This window comes from Salmo salar, chromosome ssa01 (genome assembly GCF_905237065.1).
Source record: "Salmo salar chromosome ssa01, Ssal_v3.1, whole genome shotgun sequence".
Taxonomy (NCBI): domain Eukaryota; kingdom Metazoa; phylum Chordata; class Actinopteri; order Salmoniformes; family Salmonidae; genus Salmo; species Salmo salar.
In genome coordinates, this window is record NC_059442.1 from 164,807,093 (window position 1) to 164,832,370 (window position 25,278).

The 25,278-nt window shown below is 42.4% G+C and overlaps 1 protein-coding gene across 1 annotated transcript in view; it reads left to right on the top strand.

The window, feature by feature from the left end:
• Positions 1-25,278, top strand: part of pam (peptidylglycine alpha-amidating monooxygenase) — a 178,904-nt gene that overhangs the window by 84,144 nt on the left and 69,482 nt on the right. Inside the window, 6 exon segments of the mRNA XM_014145629.2 lie at positions 369-460; positions 1,638-1,721; positions 4,696-4,744; positions 13,416-13,483; positions 15,396-15,476; positions 15,714-15,790. Coding sequence (XP_014001104.2) covers positions 369-460; positions 1,638-1,721; positions 4,696-4,744; positions 13,416-13,483; positions 15,396-15,476; positions 15,714-15,790 — 451 coding nt within the window.

The window sequence follows — 25,278 nt, forward strand, 5'->3', positions numbered from 1 at the left end:
ACATATGGTTCTCAGAATGTCATGTGGAAGCTGGGCCAGTCTTCTTTAAAATTGTAGGTTTTATTTATTCTCTACATTTTATTTTTTTATTCCTTTGGGGGAAAAAAACTGCAAGCGCAAAACTCTGCACTTGCCTCCGCAAACCATAGCAAAGACGCTGTGTGTGTGTGTGTGTGTGTGTGTGTGTGTGTGTGTGTGTGTGTGTGTGTGTGTGTGTGTGTGTGTGTGTGTGTGTGTGTGTGTGTGTGTGTGTGTGTGTGTGACTCATCAATATTGTACCCACTGAGAGTCCATCCAACTCTGGACCTAGTTGAGACCAGAGACGGGAGGGGCTGTATTGACCCAGTGCTGTTGTTTGGTTATTTCAGGGACTGTGGGAGTGTCAAGGGGACCTGTGAGGACGAAGCCTCCATCATGTACGCCTGGGCCCGAAATGCCCCACCAACCAGGCTACCCCCAGGTACACAGTCTCTCTCTTTCTTTTTTCCTTTAATCTCTCTCTCCATTTCATCTTTCTCTCTCTCCTCCCAATCGCTCTCTTTCTGCTTCATCTTTCTCTCTCTTTGTGCCTTCCATCTTTCTCTCCCTCCATCTTTCTCTCTTCTCCATCTCTCTCTCACTGGAGAGAGGAGAGATCAGACTCTACCCCAGTGCTCTCTGGAGAGAGGAGAGATCAGACTCTACCCCAGTGCTCTCTGGAGAGATCAGACTCTATCCCAGTGTTCTCTGGAGAGAGGAGAGATCAGACTCTACCCCAGTGCTCTCTGGAGAGAGGAGAGATCAGACTCTACTCCAGTGCTCTCTGGAGAGAGGAGAGATCAGACTCTACCCCAGTGCTCTCTGGAGAGAGGAGAGATCAGACTCTACCCCAGTGCTCTCTGGAGAGAGGAGAGATCAGACTCTACCCCAGTGCTCTCTGGAGAGAGGAGAGATCAGACTCTACCCCAGTGCTCTCTGGAGAGAGGAGAGATCAGACTCTACCCCAGTGCTCTCTGGAGAGAGGAGAGATCAGACTCTACCCCAGTGCTCTCTGGAGAGAGGAGAGATCAGACTCTATCCCAGTGAGCTCTGGAGAGAGTAGAGATCAGACTCTATCCCAGTGCTCTCTGGAGAGATCAGACTCTACCCCAGTGCTCTCTGGAGAGAGGAGAGATCAGTCTCTACCCCAGTGCTCTCTGGAGAGAGGAGAGATCAGTCTCTACCCCAGTGAGCTCTGGAGAGAGTAGAGATCAGACTCTACCCCAGTGCTCTCTGGAGAGAGGAGAGATCAGACTCTATCCCAGTGAGCTCTGGAGAGAGTAGAGATCAGACTCTATCCCAGTGCTCTCTGGAGAGATCAGACTCTACCCCAGTGCTCTCTGGAGAGAGGAGAGATCAGTCTCTACCCCAGTGCTCTCTGGAGAGAGGAGAGATCAGTCTCTACCCCAGTGCTCTCTGGAGAGAGGAGAGATCAGACTCTATCCCAGTGAGCTCTGGAGAAAGTAGATCCATGATTGGTAATCCTGCGGCTTTAGCCTGCGTTATTGTAATTGCTCTCCAATGAGTTCTTTCCTTATCAATGCATCTCAGCCTTGCAGCCCTCACAGAGACCTTAATTACTGGTGCCTGTCTTTTTTTCTTTGTTTTTTCTCTCCCAGATGTCGGTTTTAAAGTTGGAGGGAAATCCAGAATCACTTACTTTGTGCTGCAAATCCACTATGGGGATGTCCACGCTTTTAGAGGTGAGTGGTGATTGGTGATAAGACTAGGGTTGCAAAATTCCCTGTAATTCTCCCAGAATTCACAGGTTTTCTAGAAATCCCAGTTGGAATATTCCTGGAATCATGAGGGGAAAAGCAGGAATAACAGTGGTCACCAACCCTGGTCCTGGAGCTACATGACATACAGGGGTCTGATCCAGTCCAGCATTAACACACCCCATTCAGCCAATCAATTCATCTGTTTTAGGGCTGGGTTGAAACAAAAGTCTGTGACCCCTGTAGCCCTGCAGAACCAGATTGGGTGACCCCTGTATTAAAACAGGTGATGAATTCACCTGGACTGTAATATTGTGCCTGCTTTGTATTCAAATACAGTACCTGGTAATTATTGTACACTTCATTACTCTCATAGTTAATACGTGTTTATCACCAAGCGTTTCCAGTTTTGTTTTATTCAGGCTTTCACGACCAGATTATTTTAATTAGGGACTCAAAACAGTTATTGTTCTCTTCCCCCACAATGAGCTCCCTAAAGACTCAACAGCAAACCTTTGTGTTGTTCCACGTTCGTTGTGATAGCTTCGCCCCCAGTGGCAGCTGAGAGAGAGTTCTTTCACTAAGTGGCCATTGATTGTGCATTGAGGGAGCCTGCTTCCCAAAGGGCCCCCTATTCCCTATGTAGTGCAGTCATTTTGACCAGGGCCCAATAGGGGAGTGTATTGGCATTAGAATACTACATTGGAGTGGATGTCTCTTCTCCCCAGTCAGGACAGGCACACAATAAAGGGGCTTTTCTTAGGGAAATAACTGGGCTGCCTGAAATTACTGGCCTGCCTGAAATTACTGGGCTGTCTGAAATTACTGGACTGCCTGAAATTACTGGACTGCCTGAAATTACTGGACTGCCTGAAATTACTGGGCTGTCTGGAATGACTGGGCTGCCTGAAATGACTGGGCTGCCTGACATGACTGGGCTGCCTGACATGACTGGGCTGCCTGACATGACTGGGCTGCCTGACATGACTGGGCTGCCTGAAATGACTGGGCTGCCTGAAATGACTGGGCTGCCTGACATGACTGGGCTGCCTGACATGACTGGGCTGCCTGACATGACTGGGCTGCCTGACATGACTGGGCTGCCTGACATGACTGGGCTGCCTGACATGACTGGGCTGCCTGACATGACTGGGCTGCCTGAAATGACTGGGCTGCCTGGAATGATTGGACTGCCTGGAATGATTGGACTGCCTGGAATGATTGGACTGCCTGGAATGACTGGGCTGCCTGACATTACCGGGCTGCCTTGAGGCAGCATGCAAATGTTGCATGTCTATGACCCAAATCACAAACAATAGTTGGTTTGGTGGAAGACCGCCTGTACAGTTACCTAGAAAACAAAGAGACGCTCAACAGACGTTTGAGGATAATGGTGTAGTTAATTACCGTAAAACAGACATTTGAGGATAATGGTGTAGTTAATTACCGTAAAACAGACATTTGAGGATAATGGTGTAGTTAATTACCATAAAACAGACGTTTGAGGATAATGGTGTAGTTAATTACCGTAAAACAGACATTTGAGGATAATGGTGTAGTTAATTACCGTAAAACAGACATTTGAGGATAATGGTGTAGTTAATTACCGTAAAACAGACATTTGAGGATAATGGTGTAGTTAATTACCGTAAAACAGACGTTTGAGGATAATGGTGTAGTTAATTACCGTAAAATGGCAGGTAGCCTAGTGGTTAGAGTGTTGGGCCAGTAACCGAAAGATTGCTGGATCGAATCCCCGAGCTGATAAGGTAAGCTGTTGTTCTGCCCCTGAACAAGGCAGTGTTCCTAGGTTGTCATTGAAAATAAGAATTTGTTCTTAACTGACTTACCTAGTTAAATAAAGGTTAAATAAATAAAAAAAATTAAATAAAAAAACAGTTTGAGGATAATGTTGTTAGCGTAAAACTTCAACTAAACGCTGAGTCTCAAATAGCCTGTTCCTTTTAGTAGCTAGGCAACTGCACACATTTCAGCAAATAAACGCCTGTTTGAAATAAATGCCGGGTCTAAATTAATTGTTTAGGAGGTTACCATGAAGGTTTAATGTTTGATTTGTTACATTAAATAATTCATAACTGACTCAAACAAGTGTTGGCAATCATTCATTTTTATCGCCAGTAAGAGACGGCTAGCCATTGGCTGCTAACAGCTGACTGGCAAGCACAAAAACAGTCAACAACTTTGGGAGTGCAGAACTGAGAACTGTAATACCTGCTGTGTAGTCACAGTCAAAGAGGAGAATAATTATTCAGTCAAGGAAAGTTTTTTTTATTTTATTTTTGTAAATGGAGGCACACCTAGACAAAATAAGTGTGACACAGTGTGTAAATGATAACACATTAGTGCAGGAAATGAAGAAGTTGATTAAAATGCTGGACATGAATGCTGGAATTAAACAATTAACTATGCAAATGAGTGCTCTCTGGGGAGTACAGATGTGTGTGTTGTGTGCCTGCCCACAGGTATTAGAATGCAGACCAGCTTCTCAGGATTATTATATGTTAATAGGCAGCTCCAGAAATAAACCCTATGGTATTGCTGTGTAGCCACAGGGGCAGGAGCTCTGGTGCTACAGCTAGCCGCCACGGCGCTAGCTTACTTCAATGGGCTTGTCCGGTGTTTGCTTAAACCCCCCTGTGTAGACCTGGCTAGCCTATTGGGTGGGAGGGGGGACGACAACGACGACTCAATCTGTGTCATAAATGGCAGCCTATTCCCTAAATGGTGCACTACTTTCAACCAGAACCCTATGGGTCCTGGTCCAAAGTAGTGCACCGTGAAGAGAATAGGGAGCCATAATAGTGCTGTAATTGTATGGTGCTTTACAGACGTAAAGGAACACCTGCAGTAGAGAATGAATCGGACTGGGCTTCATCAAAACAGCATTCTGTTTCATTCGTTAATTTGTTGTCGGCTAATTGCACGTTTTTTGTTTCAGACCACCATAGAGATTGCTCAGGACTTACCTTACGAATGACTTCCAAACCGTAAGTATTATATCAATTACCTGTATTACATTTCCATATTTACAGGAAATACTATGTAATCATTTACTGTAATTTATAACCATCGTATATGTCTGCAGCTTCGCAGGCTAGTTGGATTGGGTTGGGACAGACAAACAACCCAATTTGGGTGATTCGTTCAGTTGAACGGAGAGAACATTGTACATGTATTGGGCTGTGTCCCAAATGGCACCATATTCCCTTTATATTGCACTACTTTTTAACATGGCCGATAAGGCTCTTGTCAAATATAGTGCACTGCATAGGGAATAGGGCCCCATTTTGGGATCCCTGGTATGACCTATTTACCTACAATACTTATAAACTGTGGGCAGCATCATAAGTGTGATGTGAGTGGAATGATGTCCAACCCAGCACTTTGTATTGGCCCCCTTATCTGAATTAGAACAACGGATGAAACGGTGGATAAATACAAATAAAAAAGTATGCTATTTATGAAGAAAAAAAGACTAGCATTTATTACAGGCATTGGTTGAAGCTCAGTGTTAAACTAAAATCTCCCTACCATCATATCTAAGCCAATATGACGCAAATCTAGTTGAAAATGAGAAAATCAACTTGATTGGAGGTCATGAACTGTCCGTCCGTTACCGAGAACCACATACAAGATTTTTTAACAGGGTCGTTAACAATTTAGTTTTAAGAGTATTTCTTGCGCCTACCTAGCTCAAATTCTAGATGTCGGATTAAAACGAGACTATAGTGTCCATAAAGTGACCATTGGACTTGACGAAATTTGTAGGTGCAACAGTTTATTACATTTATAATTTATCGATCTCACATGCTCATTTCTGACCATTAAGAACCAACATTTCTGACAATTTTGATTAGCTAGGTAGCTAGCTAGCTAACGTTACTTAGCTAATGTTCGCTTGATTGTACAACGTCCAGCAGCTAGCCTCTGTAGCTAGCTAGCAAACACCAGTCAGCTGAAAGCTAGCTAGCTAACTAGCTAGCTAACAAACAGGCAAAGAAAGGTAGCTAGCTATTTTTGTTTATTTGTTACACAAATAACTTCAGCCATTAGCGAGCTAGCTAGTTAGAGCCAGACAAAAACAGCTGAAGCTAGCTAATGATAGCTAGTTCATGTCCAAATGTCAGTCCTTTCCACAAAACATAGCTAGCAAGCTAACGTATATATGCTCAAAACCAACCCCAAACTTTGGACAAATTGTCATGCTGCTAACTTATTATGCATGCAATGGGCTTTTGCAGCACTATCTAGCTAGCTACTCCATAGTCCAGGCAACTGTAAGAGCTAGCCACATTTCACTGTCAGACAGGACACAACTCAAACTGCTGAGAATTTGTTTTGCTATCTGACGTTAACCTCTCTAGGGGGTGTGGGCCAACATCCAGTGAAATTGCAGAGCGCCAAATTCAAAAACACTCATTATAAAAATTTATAAAACATACAAGTGTTATACATCGGTTTAAGGATTAACCTCTTGTTAATCTAACCACTTTGTCAGATTTCAAAAAGGCTTCACGGTGAAAGCATACCATGCGATTATCTGAGAACAGCGCCCAGCAGACAAATCATTACAAACAGTTACCAGCCAAGTAGAGGAGTTACACAGGTCAGAAATAGTGATAAAATGAATCACTTACCTTTGATGATCTTCGTATGGTTGCACTCAGAAGACTCCCATTTATTTAAGAAATGTTCGTTTTGTTCGATAAAGTCCGTCTTTATATCCAAAAACGTCTGTTTTGTTTGCGCGTTTTGTTCAGTAATCCACATCCTCAAGGGCAGTCACAACAGACAGACGAAAAATCCGAAAAGTATCAGTAAAGTTCGTAGAAACATGTCAAACGATGTTTGTAATCGATGTTTTTCAGAATACAAGCCTGAAACAATTTCTAAAGACTGTTGACATCTAGTGGAAGGCATAGGAAGTGCAATTTGAGTCCTAAGTCAATGGATACTGTAATGGCATTCAATAGAAAACTACAAAAATTGAAAAAATCCCACTTCCTGGTTGGATTTCTCAGGTTTTCGCCTGCCATATCAGTTCTGTTATACTCACAGACATTATTTTAACAGTTTTGGAAACTTTAGAGTGTTTTCTATCCAAATCTCTACCAATTATATGCATATCCTAGCTTCTGGGCCTGAGTAGCAGGCAGTTTACTTTGGGCACGCTTTTCATCCGGAGGTGAAAATAGTGCCACCTACCCTAATGAAGTTAACAGAGCCTCCTGGCTCTATTGTGCACTGACTGCAGTGTGCAAGTGCATGCTTGCTAGCATAAGAAAAACTCACCAGTTTAACATCCATAATACATTCCAGTATGCTCCTTCTCCTGTCTTCATTACATTTTTTAATCATGTGTGCTGATCAACAGTGCCAAACTAACAACTCTGCCATTTGTTGGATATTTTTCAACTCTGCCGTGCACACCTGTGTGAAGCTACAATAAAGATTAGCCACAATAGTGGAATTTGCATTTCGCCTTCAAATAAAAGTCCCCCATTTGAAAGTGATTCAAACTGATACAAATAGTTGAAAGGGAAAGGGGGATACCTAGTCAGTTGAACAACTGAATGCATTCAACTGAAATTTGTCTTCCGCATTTAACCCAACCCCTCTGAATCAGAGAGGTGCGGGGGGCTGCCATAATCGACATCCATGTCTTCGGCGCCCGTGGAACAGCCATATTTGGACTAGATAAAACATTAAGTGAGAATAGGCATTGGTCTGAAGCAGAAAATGAAAGGAAATTGACGTGAGCACCACAACGCCTATTCCAACCGTGCACTACCAAGGTTTTCCAACACACGGCTTTGACATACTACAGTAAGTATTGTACTACAAACTATGTGTAAGCAGGTTGCTTAGGATTCAAACCTTCTCAAACAGCCTAATTCATACTCTTCAGAGGGATAATGAACTTTACACTGTCCTGCTATTAAAATGATATATGGTGTATATATACAGTACCAGTCAAAAGTTTAGACACACCTACTCATTCCAGGGTTGTAGAATAATAGTGAAGACATCAAAACTAACACATATGGAATCATGTAGTAACCCAAAAAGTGTTAAACTTATCAAATATATTTTATATTTGAGATTCTTCAAATAGCCACCCTTTGCCTTGGTGACAGCTTTGCATACTTTTGGCATTCTCTCAACCAGCTTCATGAGGTAGTCACGTTGAATGCATTTCAATTAACAGGGGTGCCTTGTTAAATGTTAATTTGTGGAATTTCCTTAATGCGTTTTAGACAATCAATTGTGTTGTGACAAGGTAGGGGTGGTATACAGAAGACAGCCCTATTTGGTAAAAGACCAAGTCCATATTATGGCAAGAACAGCTCAAATAAGCAAAGAGAAACAAATGTCCATCATTACTTTAAGACATGAAGGTCAGTCAATGCGGAACAGTCGCAAAAACCATCAAGAGCTATGATGAAACTGTCTCTCTTGAGGACCGCCACGCTCTGGAAGAGCCAGAGTTACCTCTGCTGCAGAGTTACCTCTGCTGCAGTTCATTAGAGTTAACAGTACCTCAGAAATTGCAGCCCAAATAATTGCTTCACAGAGTTCAAGTTACAGACACATCTCAACATCAACTGTTCAGAGGAGACTGCGTGAATCAGGCCTTCATTGTTATCAAATAACATGTTTAGCTAAAATGCCATGTCAATGACGTGTTTTTCTAAAATAAAGGTACAGTGAAATACAGGCATGCACCACATTACTACAAGACAAAACAGCTCAATCAAGCCTAATGGTCTTGTAAGTGTGTGAAAGCAAAGCTTGCGCTCAAAGCAAACATGAAAAGGTAGCAGAATGAGATAATGTCTTACTGTGGTGTGTGAGGAATCCAATACTTTAAAAAACTTCTTAGGGATAGCCCCCTTTTTTTCAATTTTCGTCTAAATGTCATACCCTAATCTAACTGCCTGTAGCTGAGGCCCTGAAGCAAGGATATGCATATTCTTGGTACCATTTGAAAGGAAACGCTTTGAAGTTTGTGGAAATGTGACTTGAATGTAGGAGAATATAACACTAGATCTGGTCGAAGAAAATACAAAGAAAAAAACAGCCGTTTTATTCAACCACCATCTTTGAAATGCAACAGAAAGGTCCCTGTTCCAGCCATCACTCTGGTTGTAATTTCAATGGTGTCCACAAGATGGCAGTAGTGAATGTGAAAAGTTTCAGATGGATAACTTGAAGTATGCGCGAACTACATGACATTTAGTGTAAAGTCACCCAGGTACATTTGGGCAAATCGTGAAGGAGACATTTGCAATCATATTACATTTTTCTGCAGGAATATCGTCAAATCTGTATACTTTTTGATTTAGCTTTTCCAGTATTAGTAGACACATCATAAGTTCAACATTTGCAAAACAACCAGTTTTCATAACTCTTAATATTCTTATAATTTTTGTCCAAAAGGAAAAGGCATACAAGGTTAGTAGCTACATTTTACGACAGATACATGGTTTCCTGATGCTCCCGTAAAGCGCAGCTCATTGGCTATCTAGCTAGCTTTGTTTGACCCCAATTGGTGCTTATTTGACAAAGTTAGAGTCATTCAAGTGAAGACCGCCCGCGTCATCGGCGTGCCATGAAGGAGTCGCTCTCTGACCAAATATGGTGTCCTATAGGATATACTACACGCCTAATGATATAGTGAAGTCTCGTTACGTTCTTGGATCTCTGAGGAATACATACGAACGTGATTTGACTGGTTGAAACAACGTTTAGGGTTCGATTTTCAAAGATTCCTTTCTTTGCAAATTGAATGAGTGGAAATACAAAATCGATCGTGCATGCTATATGGACCTTTTTAGGATATGAAAAAGGATTTTATCTAACAAAACGACACTTCATGTTATCTCTGGGACCCTTTGGATTATAAATCAGAGCAAGATTTCAGAATGTAAGTACACATTTCACCTTCAGAGGTGAATTTATCAAACCTATCGTGGTGAAAAAGTGTTTTGTTGTTAGGCGCTCTCCTCAAACAATAGCATGGCATTTTCTTGCAGTAATAGCTACTGTAAATTGGACAGTGCAGTTATATTAACAAGAATTTAAGCTTTCAGCCGATATAAGACACTTATATTTACCGACATTTGTTGTTTCTCTAAAATCTGTGATGGTGACACAAGGCGCTGCATGATTTACAACTGTCCCGTAGACGGGACGCCGATCCCTAAGAAGAACTTGTATGTGGTACAAATCACATCATTGTGGAACCACATCCTCTAATAGTATTAATTAAGCTGTTTGAGAAGGTTTAAATCCTAAGCAACCTGCCTACACATAGTCTGAAGTACAATACCAACATAGCTACTGTAGTAGGTTAAAGCTGTGTGCTGGAAAACCTTGGTAGTGCATGGGTGGAATAGACATTGTGGTGCTCATGTGAATTTCCTTTCTTTTTCAGCTTCAGACCAACGCCTATTCTCACTTAAATCGTAGTTTTTGTTTTTTAATTTATAAATAGTTTCTGTACCCTGTGCTGTCAGAGAGAAATTACATTATTGAAATGGGTCATTGACCAAAGTTAAAAGTATTGTACCGTTCCTCTGAGTGATCTACGTTAAACGTATTGTACCGTTCCACTGTTTCCTCTGAGTGATGGAATAAGAGGTGGCTGATGGATAAAGGTGCCGGCTCCGGTCCGCTTCCTCCTTTGTCTCCATACTCCAGTTTCACTCCACTGCCATACTACTGGATGGGCACATTTATTGTCTGTAGCAGTCTGTCTCCATTCTGGCTCAAACTAGAGGGAGTAATGTCTATCTATGGTGTCTTGGGCATAACAAATTATAGCAGTCCGTTGCCATTCTGGCTCATAAGATAGGTTTCCATCCAATTGGCGACAGATTTTCATTCTAAGATCTGCGTGAAAGCAATATTTCCCTCCAGAGATGTTTCCATCAAATGTACTTGTTGCCGATAAAAGGCTGTGCGTGATGACGTAGTGCACATAATAACTTTTGCGTTTAAATTCCCATGTACCGAATAAAAAAATATAGGTTAAATGGGTTTCCATCAATGCAAGTTAAATGGGAATCCATCAATACAAGTTAAATGGGTTTCCATCAATACAAGTTAAATGGGAATCCATCAATGCAAGTTAAATGGGTTTCCATCAATACAAGTTAAATGGGTTTCCATCAATGCAAGTTAAATGGGTTTCCATCAATACAAGTTAAATGGGAATCCATCAATGCAAGTTAAATGGGAATCCATCAATGCAAGTTAAATGGGAATCCGTCAATGCAAGTTAAATGGGAATCCATCAATGCAAGTTAAATGGGAATCCATCAATGCAAGTTAAATGGGAATCCATCAATGCAAGTTAAATGGGAATCCATCAATGCAAGTTAAATGGGAATCCATCAATGCAAGTTAAATGGGAATCCATCAATGCAAGTTAAATGGGAATCCGTCAATGCAAGTTAAATGGGAATCCGTCAATGCAAGTTAAATGGGAATCCGTCAATGCAAGTTAAATGGGTTTCCATCAATACAAGTTAAATGGAAATCCATCAATGCAAGTTAAATGGGAATCCATCAATGCAAGTTAAATGGGAATCCGTCAATGCAAGTTAAATGGGAATCCGTCAATGCAAGTTAAATGGGAATCCATCAATACAAGTTAAATGGGTTTCCATCAATGCAAGTTAAATGGGAATCTGTCAATGCAAGTTAAATGGGAATCTGTCAATGCAAGTTAAATGGGTTTCCGTCTATACAAGTTAAATGGGTTTCCATCAATACAAGTTAAATGGGAATCCATCAATACAAGTTAAATGGGTTTCCATCAATACAAGTTAAATGGGAATCCATCAATACAAGTTAAATGGGAATCCATCAATACAAGTTAAATGGGAATCCATCAATGCAAGTTAAATGGGAATCCATCAATACAAGTTAAATGGGAATCCATTGCATTTTCAACTCTTTTTTCCACTATAAGTGTTGCATCATATAGCGAATGTACCCACTTTGGTTTCTCCAGCCAAAACCTCGCAGATACAGTGTGGGTATAGCATTCATTATGAGATGATTATGGATAAGAGGGAGATCATTTTTAATTGTCAAACGACAGCCAAGCATCGATCATCATGTCACCAGAAAAAGACCCTTGATATTTATTGGAAAGGAGCATCAAGCTCATCACGGTGCACTTTCACCACCCTGTTAAGTTCATCATCATGTATTTCATCTGTAGCCTAATAAACTGTATGCTTTCCTGATGAGTCCTAGTGAGAGGACCACACAACATACCATCGCTTGACTTTACTTCGATATGATTGTTATTATATCAATATTTGCGTATAAAGACGTTTCCACTGCCATTTCTCGCATTATTAATTTTAAAGACACAAAAAGATCCCACCTTCTCTAGAGTATTTTGTTTTGTCAACATTTGGAAGTTTATCGACAAATGTGCTGTGTGTATCTGGCCTGTCATGACATTTTTTATCCAACATGTGCTTTACTTAGATAAAAAGGTTGAGTACAGCAGAAATGTGCTTATTTAAACCCTTTGATTAACAATCAAAAAATGATTTGGTTGAATCTGTGATTAACATTATCCATTTGTTGATCAGATCCAAGTATAAAGAAAGTATAAGTGTTTTCAAATCGAATGTTATTTGTCACATGCGCCGAATACAACAAGTGTAGACCTTACAGTGAAATACTGACTTACAAGCCCTTAAGCAACAATGCAGTTTTAAGAAGAAGTGTTAAGTAAAAAATAGATAAGTCAAAAATAAAATAATTAAAGAGCAGCTGTAAAATAACAATAGTGAGACTATATACAGGGGGTACCGGTACAGAGTCAATGTGCGGGGGCACTGGTTAGTCGAGGTAATATGTACATGTAGGTAGCAGCAGCATAAAGGGGGGTGGGGGGATAGTGAAGATAGTCTGGGCAGCCATTTGATTAACTTGGTGTTCTGGTACCGCTTGCCGTGCGGTAGCAGAGAGAACAGTCTTTGACTTGGGTGGATGGAGTCTTTTGACAATTTTTAGGGCCTTCCTCTGACACCGCCTGGTATAGAGGTCCTGGATGGCAGGAAGCTTGGCCCCAGTGATGTACTGGGCTGTACGCACTACTCTCTGTGCCTTGCGGACGAGCAGTTGCCATACCAGGCAGTGATGCAACCATTCAGGATGCTCTCTATGGTGCAGCTGTAGACATTTTTGAGGTTCTGAGGACCCATGCCAAATCTTTTCATTCTCCTGGGGGAGAATAGGTTTTGTCGTGCCCTCTTCATGACTGTCTTGGTGTGTTTGGACCATGATAATTTGTTGGTGATGTGGACACCAAGGAACTTGAAGCTCTCAACCTGCTCCACTACACTCACATCGATGAGAATGGGGACGTGTTCAGTCCTCCTTTTCCTGTAGTCCACAATCATCTTCTTTGTCTTAATCAAATTGAGGGAGAGGTTGTTATCCTGGCACCACACGTCCAACCTAACCTGGTACTATCCACCCTGTTTAATGTCAGTATAAAACTGACTTCAGATCAGTGTCCACTAACAAACTATCCACCCTGTATAGAGTCATTGTAAAATCATCTCACCACCCGTTGACTCCAGATCAGTGTTTGACTTAGCCTCTTTGTCTATTCTCTTTCCACAGACAGCCCTTCATTGCTGGCATGTATCTGATGATGTCTGTGACCACCGTCATCCCTCCAGGAAATAAAGGTATGTTGTGTGTGTGTCTGGTTGGGTATCTGTCTCTGTGTATCTGTCTGTGTGTCTGTGTGTCTGTGTGTCTGTGTGAGTTCACAGAGGCACTCCACTCACTGTGTGCAGCACAATGCTTGTCCAATCCCTCTCCCCATTACGTTGTCAGGACATACATTCAATTTCTGCTGTTGACTTCTTCCACCGGAAAACATTTATTTTGTAATTACAAGTCATTGGGACATGGGAATGAGGGAATTTATCACTTTGAGATAGCTAGCCCCCCCCCGTCTGGGTATTTGTGTTGTCGTTAGTGCAGGAGCTAGTAACAATAGCTCTTTTCGTTTCTATGTGGTAATGGCTTCTAAAGCTTGGGAGCTATTTTTTGTTGTTGTCGGTATCACATGTATCCGCAAGACATCAGCAGCAGTTCAGGAAAAATACCAGCGTGTCATGTAGTCGAAGTGATGCTGATGTGTTTTTCCCTTTTCCTGGTTTACTTTTCCCTTTTCCTGTTTTGTAAATGGACGTTAAATGGATGTTTCGCTAATGTTTTCTCATTGCATTAGATACCGGAGCGCCAAATATAGGACCAAAAGGCTCCTTTAACAGCTTCTACCCCCAAGCCTTTAGACTGCTGAACATTTAATCAAATGGCTATACAGACTATTTACATCGAATTCCTCCCCTCCCCCCCATTTGTTTTTACACTGCTGCTACGCACTATCAATTATCTTTAGTCACTTTACCCCTACCTATATGTACAAATTACCTCCACTCTTCTGGGAAGGCTTTCCACTAGATGATAGGACAATGCATCGGGGGCTTACTTCCATTCAGCCACGAGCATTAGTGAGTTCTAGCGCTGATATTGGGCAATTAGGCCTGGCTCGCAGTCGGCATTCCAATTCATCCCAAAGGTGTTCGATGAGGTTGAGATCAGGGCTCTGTGCAGTCCAGTCAAGTTCTTCCACACTGATCTCGACAAACCAATTTTGTATGGACCTCGCTTTGTGCACTGGGGTATGGGTCATGCTGAAACAGGAAAGGGCCTTCCCCAAACTGTTGCCACATAATCGTTTAGAATGGCATTGTATGCTGTAGCGTTAAGATTTCCCTTCTCATCAGACCATTATTCCTCCTCCACCAAACTTTGCAGTTGGCACTATGCATTGGGGCAGTTAGCTTTCTCCTGGCATTGCCAAACCCAGATTTGTCCATTGGACTGCCAGATGGTGAAGCGTGATTCATCACTCCAGAGAACGAGTTTCCACTGCTCCAGAGTCCAATGACGGGGAGCTTTACACCACTCCAGCCGACGCTTGGCATTGCGCATGGTGATCTTAGGCTTGTGTGCGGCTGCTCGGGCATGGAAACCCATTTCATGAAGCACTCGACAAACAGTTTTTTTGTTCACGTTGCTTCCAGAGGCAGTTTGGAACTAGATAGTAAGTGTTGCAACTGATGACAGACGATTTTTACACGCTACCCACTTCAAGACGGTCTCGTTCTGTGAGCTTGTGTGGCCTACCACTTCACGGCTGAGCCGTTGTTGCTCCTAGACGTTTCCACTTCACAATACCAGCACTTACAGTTGACCGGGGTCAGCTCTAGCACGGCAGTAATTTGACGAACTGACTTGTTGGCATCCAATGACGGTGCCAGGTTGAAAGTCACTGATCTCTTCAGTAAGGCCATTTTACTGCCAATGTTTGTCTATGGAGATTGCATGGCGGTGTGCTCGATTTTATACACCTGTCAGGAACGGGTGTGGTTGAAATAGCCACATCCACTAATTTAAAGGGGTGTCCACATACTTTTGTATATATAGTGAATGTGTATTTTCTGTATGCTGATGCAGTTGTTGAATAGAGCATTTCAGATTAGTCATCTGGCCTATTAATCTGTGTGTTTTTGATTCCTTCCACAGTTACAAACGCAGACGTGGCTTGCACTTATAACTCATATCCCATATACCCGTTTGCCTTCAGAACCCACACACACAAGCTTGGTAAGCAGCAGATTTCATATGTTTCTTATTTTATGAGAAATCTGACTAATTTATTAGCAAATTGTCATGCAAATGCCAGAATTGCTGCATCAAAATCAAGCATTTTTACCTGCATATATCGCGAAAACACTGATTCTATGACGCATACAGTAGCATACCGATTTTGTTTAGGTCATTTGTTTTCTACTGAAGTAATCTGAATTGATTCCTAATTGGTTTTGCCGTCTCCTATCCCAGGACAAGTTGTCAGTGGTTACAGGATTCGAGACGGGAAGTGGACTCTGATTGGACGACAGACTCCTCAGTTACCACAGGTAGGTGTCTGGCCATGTCACAGTTATCTCTGATCCCTCCAAAAGTGTGCACTTGTTCATGTCCCTTCACTGATTTCAGAGAAATATGGTGGAAACTGCCACTAGCCAATGCCTTCACCAATCCAATGCTTTAAGACTTGGGGAGTAGTGAACGAGTGCATCAGATATTATTGCAGAGATTTTTCTGTCATTGTGGTCCAAACAGTGTAAAAAAAAAAAAACTGGAAAAACGCTTTGTCTAAACTTAAACCAGATATGTAGAAAGTTAATGTACCTCTATCATTTTTTATATTATATTCTTTGAGAACTTACAAACTCCAAAATAAAATGTAGACAGTCAGGGAGAATTGAAAATGATCGAAACAATGAATTTAGCAGTGTTGAATTTGTTATTATGTTTGGGCAAAAGAACACAGCATTAGTCATTGCAACATACAATTGCAGTCAATTTTCTACCCGCAGGCTGCAATGTTTTTATTTGTTGGCTTTATGTAGGCAATAGAAGTTACTTTTAGATTTGTATCATTTTCATTTAGATATAAAAAAAAATCTTCTTCTGGTTAGGCTATATTGATCTCTGGCTCACTCTTTAGTAATTTGTGTGGCTTCGTTTTTTAATCACAGTGCTTAAAGCGTCAGACAAGCGCAGTAGCCTACATATAGTTAATTTTATTCAAACAGTGTGTATTAATATATGGAATAATACATGTTTTTATATTTTCGACCAATTGATTGAAAGAACAGACGACTCTTGGTCGACCAAGATCTTTTTTAATTCGGGGACAGCCCTAAAAGACAGCCAACTTTTCTATACCCTACTCAAGAGAGGAAAACATAGCTAGACTGTTGTTTTACTATTAAACTCAATGCTGCTATTGTTTTTCATTTCGTAAAAGCAGCTTGTGTTTCTTAAGCAGGCAAAGGGTAGCTAACTAGAAGGCTGCTGGTGACTTGTTAGCTACGGGTAAGCAAGAAAGTCACTTGGAAAACTGACAAAACTGGTGATGATGGTTGCTGTGGGTGTGGGTGGGTATGGGTGGGTGGGTGTGTGTGGACTATCCTGACTTGAATTGAAATTCACCCTGTACTTAAAAAAGTGTAGGCCTAACTAACTCTAGTTCTTGATTAGCAGGCTGCTCAGTCGGTCTTCTCTACTCATAGCTTCAGTCTGTGCTAATTAACAGTGGGCTATTGTGTGCAGTCACTTCCCTTCCTCACTGCCTCCTTCCCTTCCTCTCTCCCTTCTTCCCTTCCTCACTGCCTCCTTCCCTTCCTCTCTCCCTTCTTCCCTTCCTCACTGCCTCCTTCCCTTCCTCTCTCCCTTCTTCTCTTCCTCACTGCCTCCTTCCCTTCCTCACTGCCTCCTTCCCTTCCTCTCTCCCTTCTTCCCTTCCTCTCTCCCTTCTTCCCTTCCTCTCTCCCTTCTTCCCTTCCTCTCTCCCTTCTTCCGTCCTCTCTCCCTTCTTCTGTCCTCTCTCCCTTCTTCCGTCCTCTCCCTCTGTCCTCTCTCCCTTCTTTCGTCCTCTCTCCCTCTGTCCTCTCTCCTTCTGATCTCTCCCTCTGTCCTCTCTCCCTCTGATCTCTCTCCCTCTGTCCTCTCTCTCTCTGATCTCTCCCTCTGATCTCTCCCTCTGATCTCTCCCTCTGTCCTCTGTCCTCTCTCCCTCTGTCCTCTCTCCCTCCTTCCCGTCCTCTCTCCCTCCTTCCCGTCCTCTCTCCGTCCTCTCTCCCTCCTCCCCGTCCTCTCTCCCTCATTCCCGTCCTCTCTCCCTCATTCCCGTCCTCTCTCCCTCCTTCCCGTCCTCTCTCCCTCCGTCCTCTCTCCCTCATTCCCGTCCTCTCTCCCTCCTTCCCGTCCTCTCTCCCTCCGTCCTCTCTCCCTCCTTCCCGTCCTCTCTCCCTCCTTCCCGTCCTCTATCCCTCCGTCCTCTCTCCCTCCTTCCCGTCCTCTCTCCCTCCTTCCCGTCCTCTCTCCCTCCGTCCTCTCTCCCTCCTTCCCGTCCTCTCTCCCTCCTTCCCGTCCTCTATCCCTCCGTCCTCTCTCCCTCCTTCCCGTCCTCTCTCCCTCCTTCCCTTCCTTTCTTCCTCCTTCCCTTCCTCTGTCCATCCTTCCTTCCTTCCTCTCTCCATCCTTCCTTCTTCTCTCCATCCTTCCCTTCCTCTCCCCATCCTAACCTTCTCTCCCTCCTTCCCTTCCTCTCCCTCCTTCCTTCCTTCCTTTCTCCATCCTTCCCTTCCTCTCTGTGTGTGTGTGCGCGTGCGCGTGCGTGCACAGATGTGTGTGCGCGTGCGTGCACGGATGTGTGTGTGTGTGTGCTCAGGCTGTTCCAGACTGCCTCGCAGGGGGCTGGGACAGCTCAGCGCTGCCTTTAGCACGTCAGAACATTAGACAGATTAGAAACACAAAGAGGGCTTTTGTCCCGTGCTGCCCGCGCTGTCACTCCAACACTTCATGAGCCGAAGACGCTCCAGCCCACTTGACAATGCTAAGGAATCCGCCTGGATTTGGGGGGTTTAGGCGTTACCGCAATGTATCGATATATCCCTCCGATTAGTTGAGCGCATCCCTTTGAAGGTCTTGGGATGCTGCCTGCAATGTTGGTTGTGTAGCCACACTGATAATGGCTTTATGGATGGTTGTGTAGCCATACTGATAATGACTTTATGGATGGTTGTGTAGCCACACCGATAATGACTTTATGGATGGTTGTGTAGCCACACTGATAATGACTTTATGGATGTTGTGTAGCCATATTGATAATGACTTTATGGATGGTTGTGTAGCCACACTGATAATGACTTTATGGATGGTTGTGTAGCCATATTGATAATGACTTTATGGATGGTTGTGTAGCCACACTGATAATGACTTTATGGATGTTGTGTAGCCACACCGATAATGACTTTATGGATGGTTGTGTAGCCATACTGATAATGACTTTATGGAAGGTTGTGTAACCACACCGATAATGACTTTATGGATGGTTGTGTAGCCATACTGATAATGACTTTATGGAAGGTTGTGTAGCCACACTGATAATGACTTTATGGAAGGTTGTGTAGCCACACCGATAATGACTTTATGGATGGTTGTGTAGCCATACTGATAATGACTTTATGGAAGGTTGTGTAGCCACACTGATAATGACTTTATGGATGGTTGTGTAGCCACACCGATAATGACTATATGGATGGTTGTGTAACCACACCGATAATTACTTTATGGATGGCTGTGTAGCCACACTGATAATGACTTTATGGATGGTTGTGTAGCCACACCGATAATGACTATATGGATGGTTGTGTAACCACACCGATAATTACTTTATGGATGGCTGTGTAGCCACACTGATAATGACTTTATGGATGGTTGTGTAGGAATTATGTAAAAAATATTGTGTAGGTACTTGTTTGACAATAAAACAATTTGTTTTCTCTCAGTGACCTGTATTTTGACAGGCTTTCTATTCTCCACTTATTTTTTGATAATTGGGCATTTTTAATCTATGCCCATACTAACTACAATCGCAATATCCCATTTTACCCTTCATTAGTTTGACCCTCACTGAGTATGACACAATTTACATTCCCCATCTATTTATATCCATCTTGTCCAATCTACCATACCCTATTATTGAGGACCTATCATCTAGTCCAGTGGTTCCTAAACTTCTAGTCCCCGTACCCCTTCAAACATTCAACCTCCAGCTGCGTACCCCCTCTAGCACCAGGGTCAGAACACTCTCAAATGTTGTTTTTTTGCCATAATTGTAAGCCTGCCACACACACACACACTATACAACACATTCATTAAACATAAGAATGAGTGTGAGTTTTTGTCACAACCCGGCTCGTGGGAAGTGACAAAGAGCTCTTATAGGACCAGGGCACAAATAATAATATAACAGTAATCAGTAATTTTGCTCTTTATTTAGACATCTTACATATAAAACTTTATTTGTTCATCGAAAATTGTGAATAACTCACCACAGGTTAATGAGAAGGATGCGCTTGAAAGGATGCACATAACTCTGTAATGTTGGGTTCTATTGGAGAGAGTCTCAGTCTTAAATCATTTTCCACACACAGTCTGTGCCTGTATTTAGTTTTCATGCTAGTGAGGGCCGAGAATCCACTCTCACGTAGGTACGTGGTTGCAAAGGGCATCAGTGTCTTAACAGCGCGATTTGCCAAGGCAGGATACTCTGAGCGCAGCCCTATCCAGAAATCTGGCGGTGGCTTCTGATTCAATTACATTTTCACAGAACCGCTTGTTGCAATTTCCATGAGGCTCTCTTGTTCAGATATTGGTAAGTGGACTGGAGGCAGGGCATGAAAGAGATAATGAATCCAGTTGTTTGTGTCATCCGTTTCGGGAAAGTACCTGCGTAATTGCGCATCCCAACTCACTCAGGTGTTTCACTATATCACATTTGACATCGTCCGTAAGTTTGAGTTCATTTGCACATAAAAAAATCATACAATGATGGAAAGACCTGTGTGTTGTCGTTGTTAATGCAGACAGAGAAGAGCTCCAACTTCTTAACCATAGCCTCAATTTTGTCCCACACATTAAATATAGTTGCTGAGTCCCTGTAATCCTAGATTCAGATCATTCAGGCAAGAAAAAAACATCACCCAGATAGGACAGTTGTGTGAGAAACTCGTCATCATGCAAGCGGTCAGACAAGTAAAAATGATGGTCAGTGAAGAAAACTTTAAGCTTGTCTCTCAATGATAACCAGCTGTATGTTCTGTATGTTGTAAAAGCGTTACATGGTCGCTGCCCATATCATTGCATAGTGCAGAAAATACACGAGAGTTCAGGGGCCTTGCTTTAACAAGTTAAACCATTTTCACTGTAGTGTCCAAAACATCTTTCAAGCTGTCAGGCATTATTTTGGCAGCAAGAGCCTCTCGGTGGATGCTGCAGTGGACCCAAGTGGCGTCGGGAGCAACTGCTTGCACGCGTGTTACCACTCCACTATGTCTCCATGTCATGGCTTTTGCGCCATCAGTACAGATACCAACATGAACAGCAGCTACGTTTGGCTACATACAGACCGTTAGTGGAATTCCCACGAGAGAGTAACGGTTAATGTGATTGGATGTTAATTATTTGACTAGGCTACCTGTATTTGACATTGCGTTGTTATTTCGCTGAACACAAGAATTGTATTTTTGCCAGTGAAACGAGGCTACTCAGGCGAGGAGAAAAACTCACCCAAATGTATAGCCTCGTTGGAAAATATAAATGGACAGTTTGAAAATGTGAAGAGAAAAAAAAAGTACAAAATTAAAAAAAATATGTATTATAATTTAAAAAAAATGTCAACCATATATTTATTTGCAGTATCCCCGACGGTATTGTGTTAGGGAATATCTGATCTAGTCCAATCTACCCCACCCTGTTATTGAGAAGTGACCATCTAGTCCAATCTACCCCACTCTGTTATTGAGGAGAGACCATCTAGTCCAATCTACCCCACTCTGCTATTGAGAAGTGACCATCTAGTCCAATCTACCCTACCCTGTTATTGAGGAGCGACTCATGGAAAAGGATACAGAAAATTGGAGATAAAGGGGGGGTGAGATTAAGAATGAGTCCCAAATGGCACCGTATTCCCTACATGGTGCACTAAGTAGTGCACGTTATAGGAAATAGGGTGGGCCATTTGGGACTCAGACTAAAAATAGCTATTTTCCACATCTATGCCCCGGAGCTGGCCTCCCCACTCTAACAGTGACAGTGTCCCTGCTCCAGTCTTATCCTCCATGTCAGGCTTATGCATCCTAATGACCATGCTCTCCGCCCCCCCTACATGCTCTCAGTGCCCTTTAGTCCAAGTGCTTTTATCTCACTGTCACATCTCACAGCTCCTGACACGAAGCTGTCACAGAGGGTCGAGACTTTCAAAATGCCACTTAAGGAAGGACACGAAGAAACCGACAAAAGCATGGCCAAGTGCGTGTCCGATTGGCTGCCGTTCCTCTCCTCACCCAGTAGAGCTGTCCAGTCATCTGGAGGGTTGCTACTATCTGGTCAAATTGAAAAGTCGGAAGCCCCGCCTAGTTCTAAAAGTTCTCTTCTTAAAATCAGATTTTAAACATAACTCTAAGCTTAACCCCTCTGCTAATATTATCCTAACCCTGACCTTAAATTAAGATTTTGAAAAAGCACTGTTTTGTTTTCATACCTTTTTATGAGCCTATTTTGACGTTGCAGCTTGGCCAATAGTGGTAACCCAACTGGAGACCTGTAACCTTGTTGTGTAGGGATTATAAGATATTTGGGAGACTAATGGAGTGCAGTTTACATGTCACACACCAAGCTGTCAGTAGGTTATTAGGGAGCTAGTATTCTAGTGTGTTCCTCCAGTGGAATGCAGGGGGGGGAGATAAGCAAAGAGCACATTTAGATAACCATGGCTGAACATGGTTGCCGTGTAATAGTCACTCTTAATGACTCCCATGTCTCTGAAGCTGTGAGTATATTCGTTCTGAATAATGGTGGGTTTTGTTGTTCGTGTTAAGTTGGCTTTCTAAACTCCGGCTTCAATTTGATATTGTTTAAATCCTTGAATAGACTTGTGTTTCAAGCAGCACTCCCACTGTTATTTTCCAAACAGGATGCATGCAGCACATTGCTTAACCCCGAAGTATTTATAGCTTTGGAGATGTATCAGTATATCTCTGGCTCCATTGGTTCATGTTGTATCCCTGTAACTGGAGAAGTACCTCATATTATGATTTTATGTAACTATTTTAGTAGGGTGGTTTGTACAGTACCAGTCAAACGTTCAACGGTTTTTCTTAATTTTTTACTATTTTCTACATTGTAGAATAATTGTGAAGACATCAACTATTAAATAACAAATATGGAATCATGTACTAACCAAAAAAGTGTTAAACAAATCAAAATATAGTTTATATTTTAGATTCTTCAATGTAGTCACCCTTTGCCTTGATGACAGCTTTGCACACTCTTGGCATTCTCTCAACCAGCTTCATGAGGAATGCTTTTCCAACACTCTTGAAGGAGTACCTACATATGCTGAGTACTTGTTGGCTGCTTTTCCTTTACGTTGTGGTCCAACTCATCCCAAACCATCTCAATTGGGTTGAGGTCGGGTGATTGTGGAGGCCAGGTCATCTGATGCAGCTCTCCATCACTCTCCTTCTTGGTAAAATAGCCCTTACACAGCCTGGAGGTGTGTTGGGTCCTTGTCCTGTTGAAAAACACATTTTTGTCCCACTAAGCGCAAACCAGATGGGATGGTGTATCACAGCAGAATGCTGTGGTTGCCATGCTGGTTAAGTGTGCCTTGAATTTGAAATATATCACTGACAGTGTCACCAGCAAAGCACCATCACACCACCACCTCCATGCTTCACGGTGGGAACCACACATGCATAGATCATCCGTTCATCTACTCTGCGTCTCACAAAGACACAGTGGTTGGAACCAAAAATCTAAAATTTGGACTCATCAGACCAAAGGACAGATTTCCACCGGTCTAATGTCCATTGCTCGTGTTTCTTGGCCCAAGCAACTCTCTTATTATTATTGGTGTCCTTTAGTAGTGGTTTCTTTGCAGCAATTTGACCATGAAGGCCGGATTCACACAGTCTCCTCTGAACAGCTGATGTCGAGATGTGTCTATAACTTGAACTCTGTGAAGCATTTATTTGGGCTGCAATCTGAGGTGCAGTTAACTCTAATGAACTTATCCTCTGCAGCAGAGGTAACTCTGGGTCTTCCTTTCCTGTGGCGGTTCTTATGAGAACCAGTTTCATCATAGAGCTTGATGGTGTTTGAGACTGCACTATTTGTGACTTAAATTGTCTGTATTCATGTCTTAAAGTCATGATGGACATTCTCTTTTCTTTTCTTATTTGAGCTGTTCTTGCCATAATATGGACTTAACCCTATCTGGTAAAAGACCATCTTCTGTATACCACCCCTACCTTGTCACAACACAACTGATTGGCTCAAACGCATTAAGAAGGAAAGAAATTCCACAAATAAACTTTTATCAAGGCACACCTGTTAATTGAAATGCATTCCAGGTGACTACATCATGTAGCTGGTAAAGAGAATGCCAAGAGTGTGCAAAGCTGTCATCAAGGCAAAGGGTGGCTACTTTGAAGAATCTCAAATATAACATTTATTTTGATTTGTTTGACACTTTTTTGGTTACTACATGATTCCATTTGTGTTATTTCACAGTTTTGTTGTCTTCACTATTATTCTACAATGTAGAACATTGTAAACATAAAGAAAACCTCTTGGTGACTGGTACAGTTGAAGTCGGAAGTTTACATACACTCAGGTTGGAGTCATTAAAACTCAGTTTTTCAACCACTCCACAAATTTCTTGTTAACAAACTATAGTTTTGGCAAGTCGGTTAGGACGTCTACTTTGTGCATGACACAAGTAATTTTTCCAGCAATTGTTTACAGACAGATTATTTCACTTATTATTCACTGTATCACAATTCCAGTGGGTCAGAAGTTTACATACACTAAGTTGACTGTGCCTTTAAACAACTTGGGAAATTCCAGAAAATTATGTCATGGCTTTAGAAGCGTCTGATAGGCTAATTGACATGATTTGAGTCAATTGGAGGTGTGCCTGTGGATGTGTTTCAAGGCCTACCTTCAAACTCAGTGCCTCTTTGCTTGACATCATGGGAAAATCCAAAGAAATCAGCCAAGACCTCAGAAAGAAATTGTAGACCTTCACAAGTCTGGTCCATCCTTGGGAGCAATTTCTAAACGTCTGAAGGTACCACGTTCATCTGTACAAACAATAGTACACAAGTATAAACACCATGGGACCATGCAGCCGTCATACCGCTCAGGAAGGAGACGCCTTCTGTCTCCTAGAGATGAACGTAATCTGGTGCGAAAAGTGCAAATCAATCCCAGAACAACAGCCAAGGCCTTGTGAAGATGCTGGAGGAAACAGGCACAAAAGTTTATATATCCACACTAAAACGAGTCCTCTATCGACATAACCTGAAAGGCCACTCAGCAAGGAAGAAGCCACTGCTTCAAAACCACCATAAAAAAGCCAGACTACGGTTTGCAACTGCACATGGGGACAAAGATCGTACTTTTTGGAGAAATGTCCTCTGGTCTGATGAAACAAAAATAGAACTGTTTGGTCATAATGACCATCATTGTGTTTGGTGGAAAAAGGGGGAGGCTTGCAATCCGAAGAACACCATCCCATCCGTGAAGCACGGGGGTGGCAGCATCATGTTGTGGGGGTGCTTTGCTGCAGGAGCGACTGGTGCACTTCACAAAATAGATGGCATCACGAGGGAGGAAAATTAGGTGGATATATTGAAGCAACATCTCAAGACATCAGTCAGGAAGGTAAAGCTTGGTTGCAAATGGGTCTTCCAGATGGACAATGACCCCAAGCATACTTCACAAGTTGTGGCAAAATGGCTTAAGGACAACAAAGTCAAGGTATTGG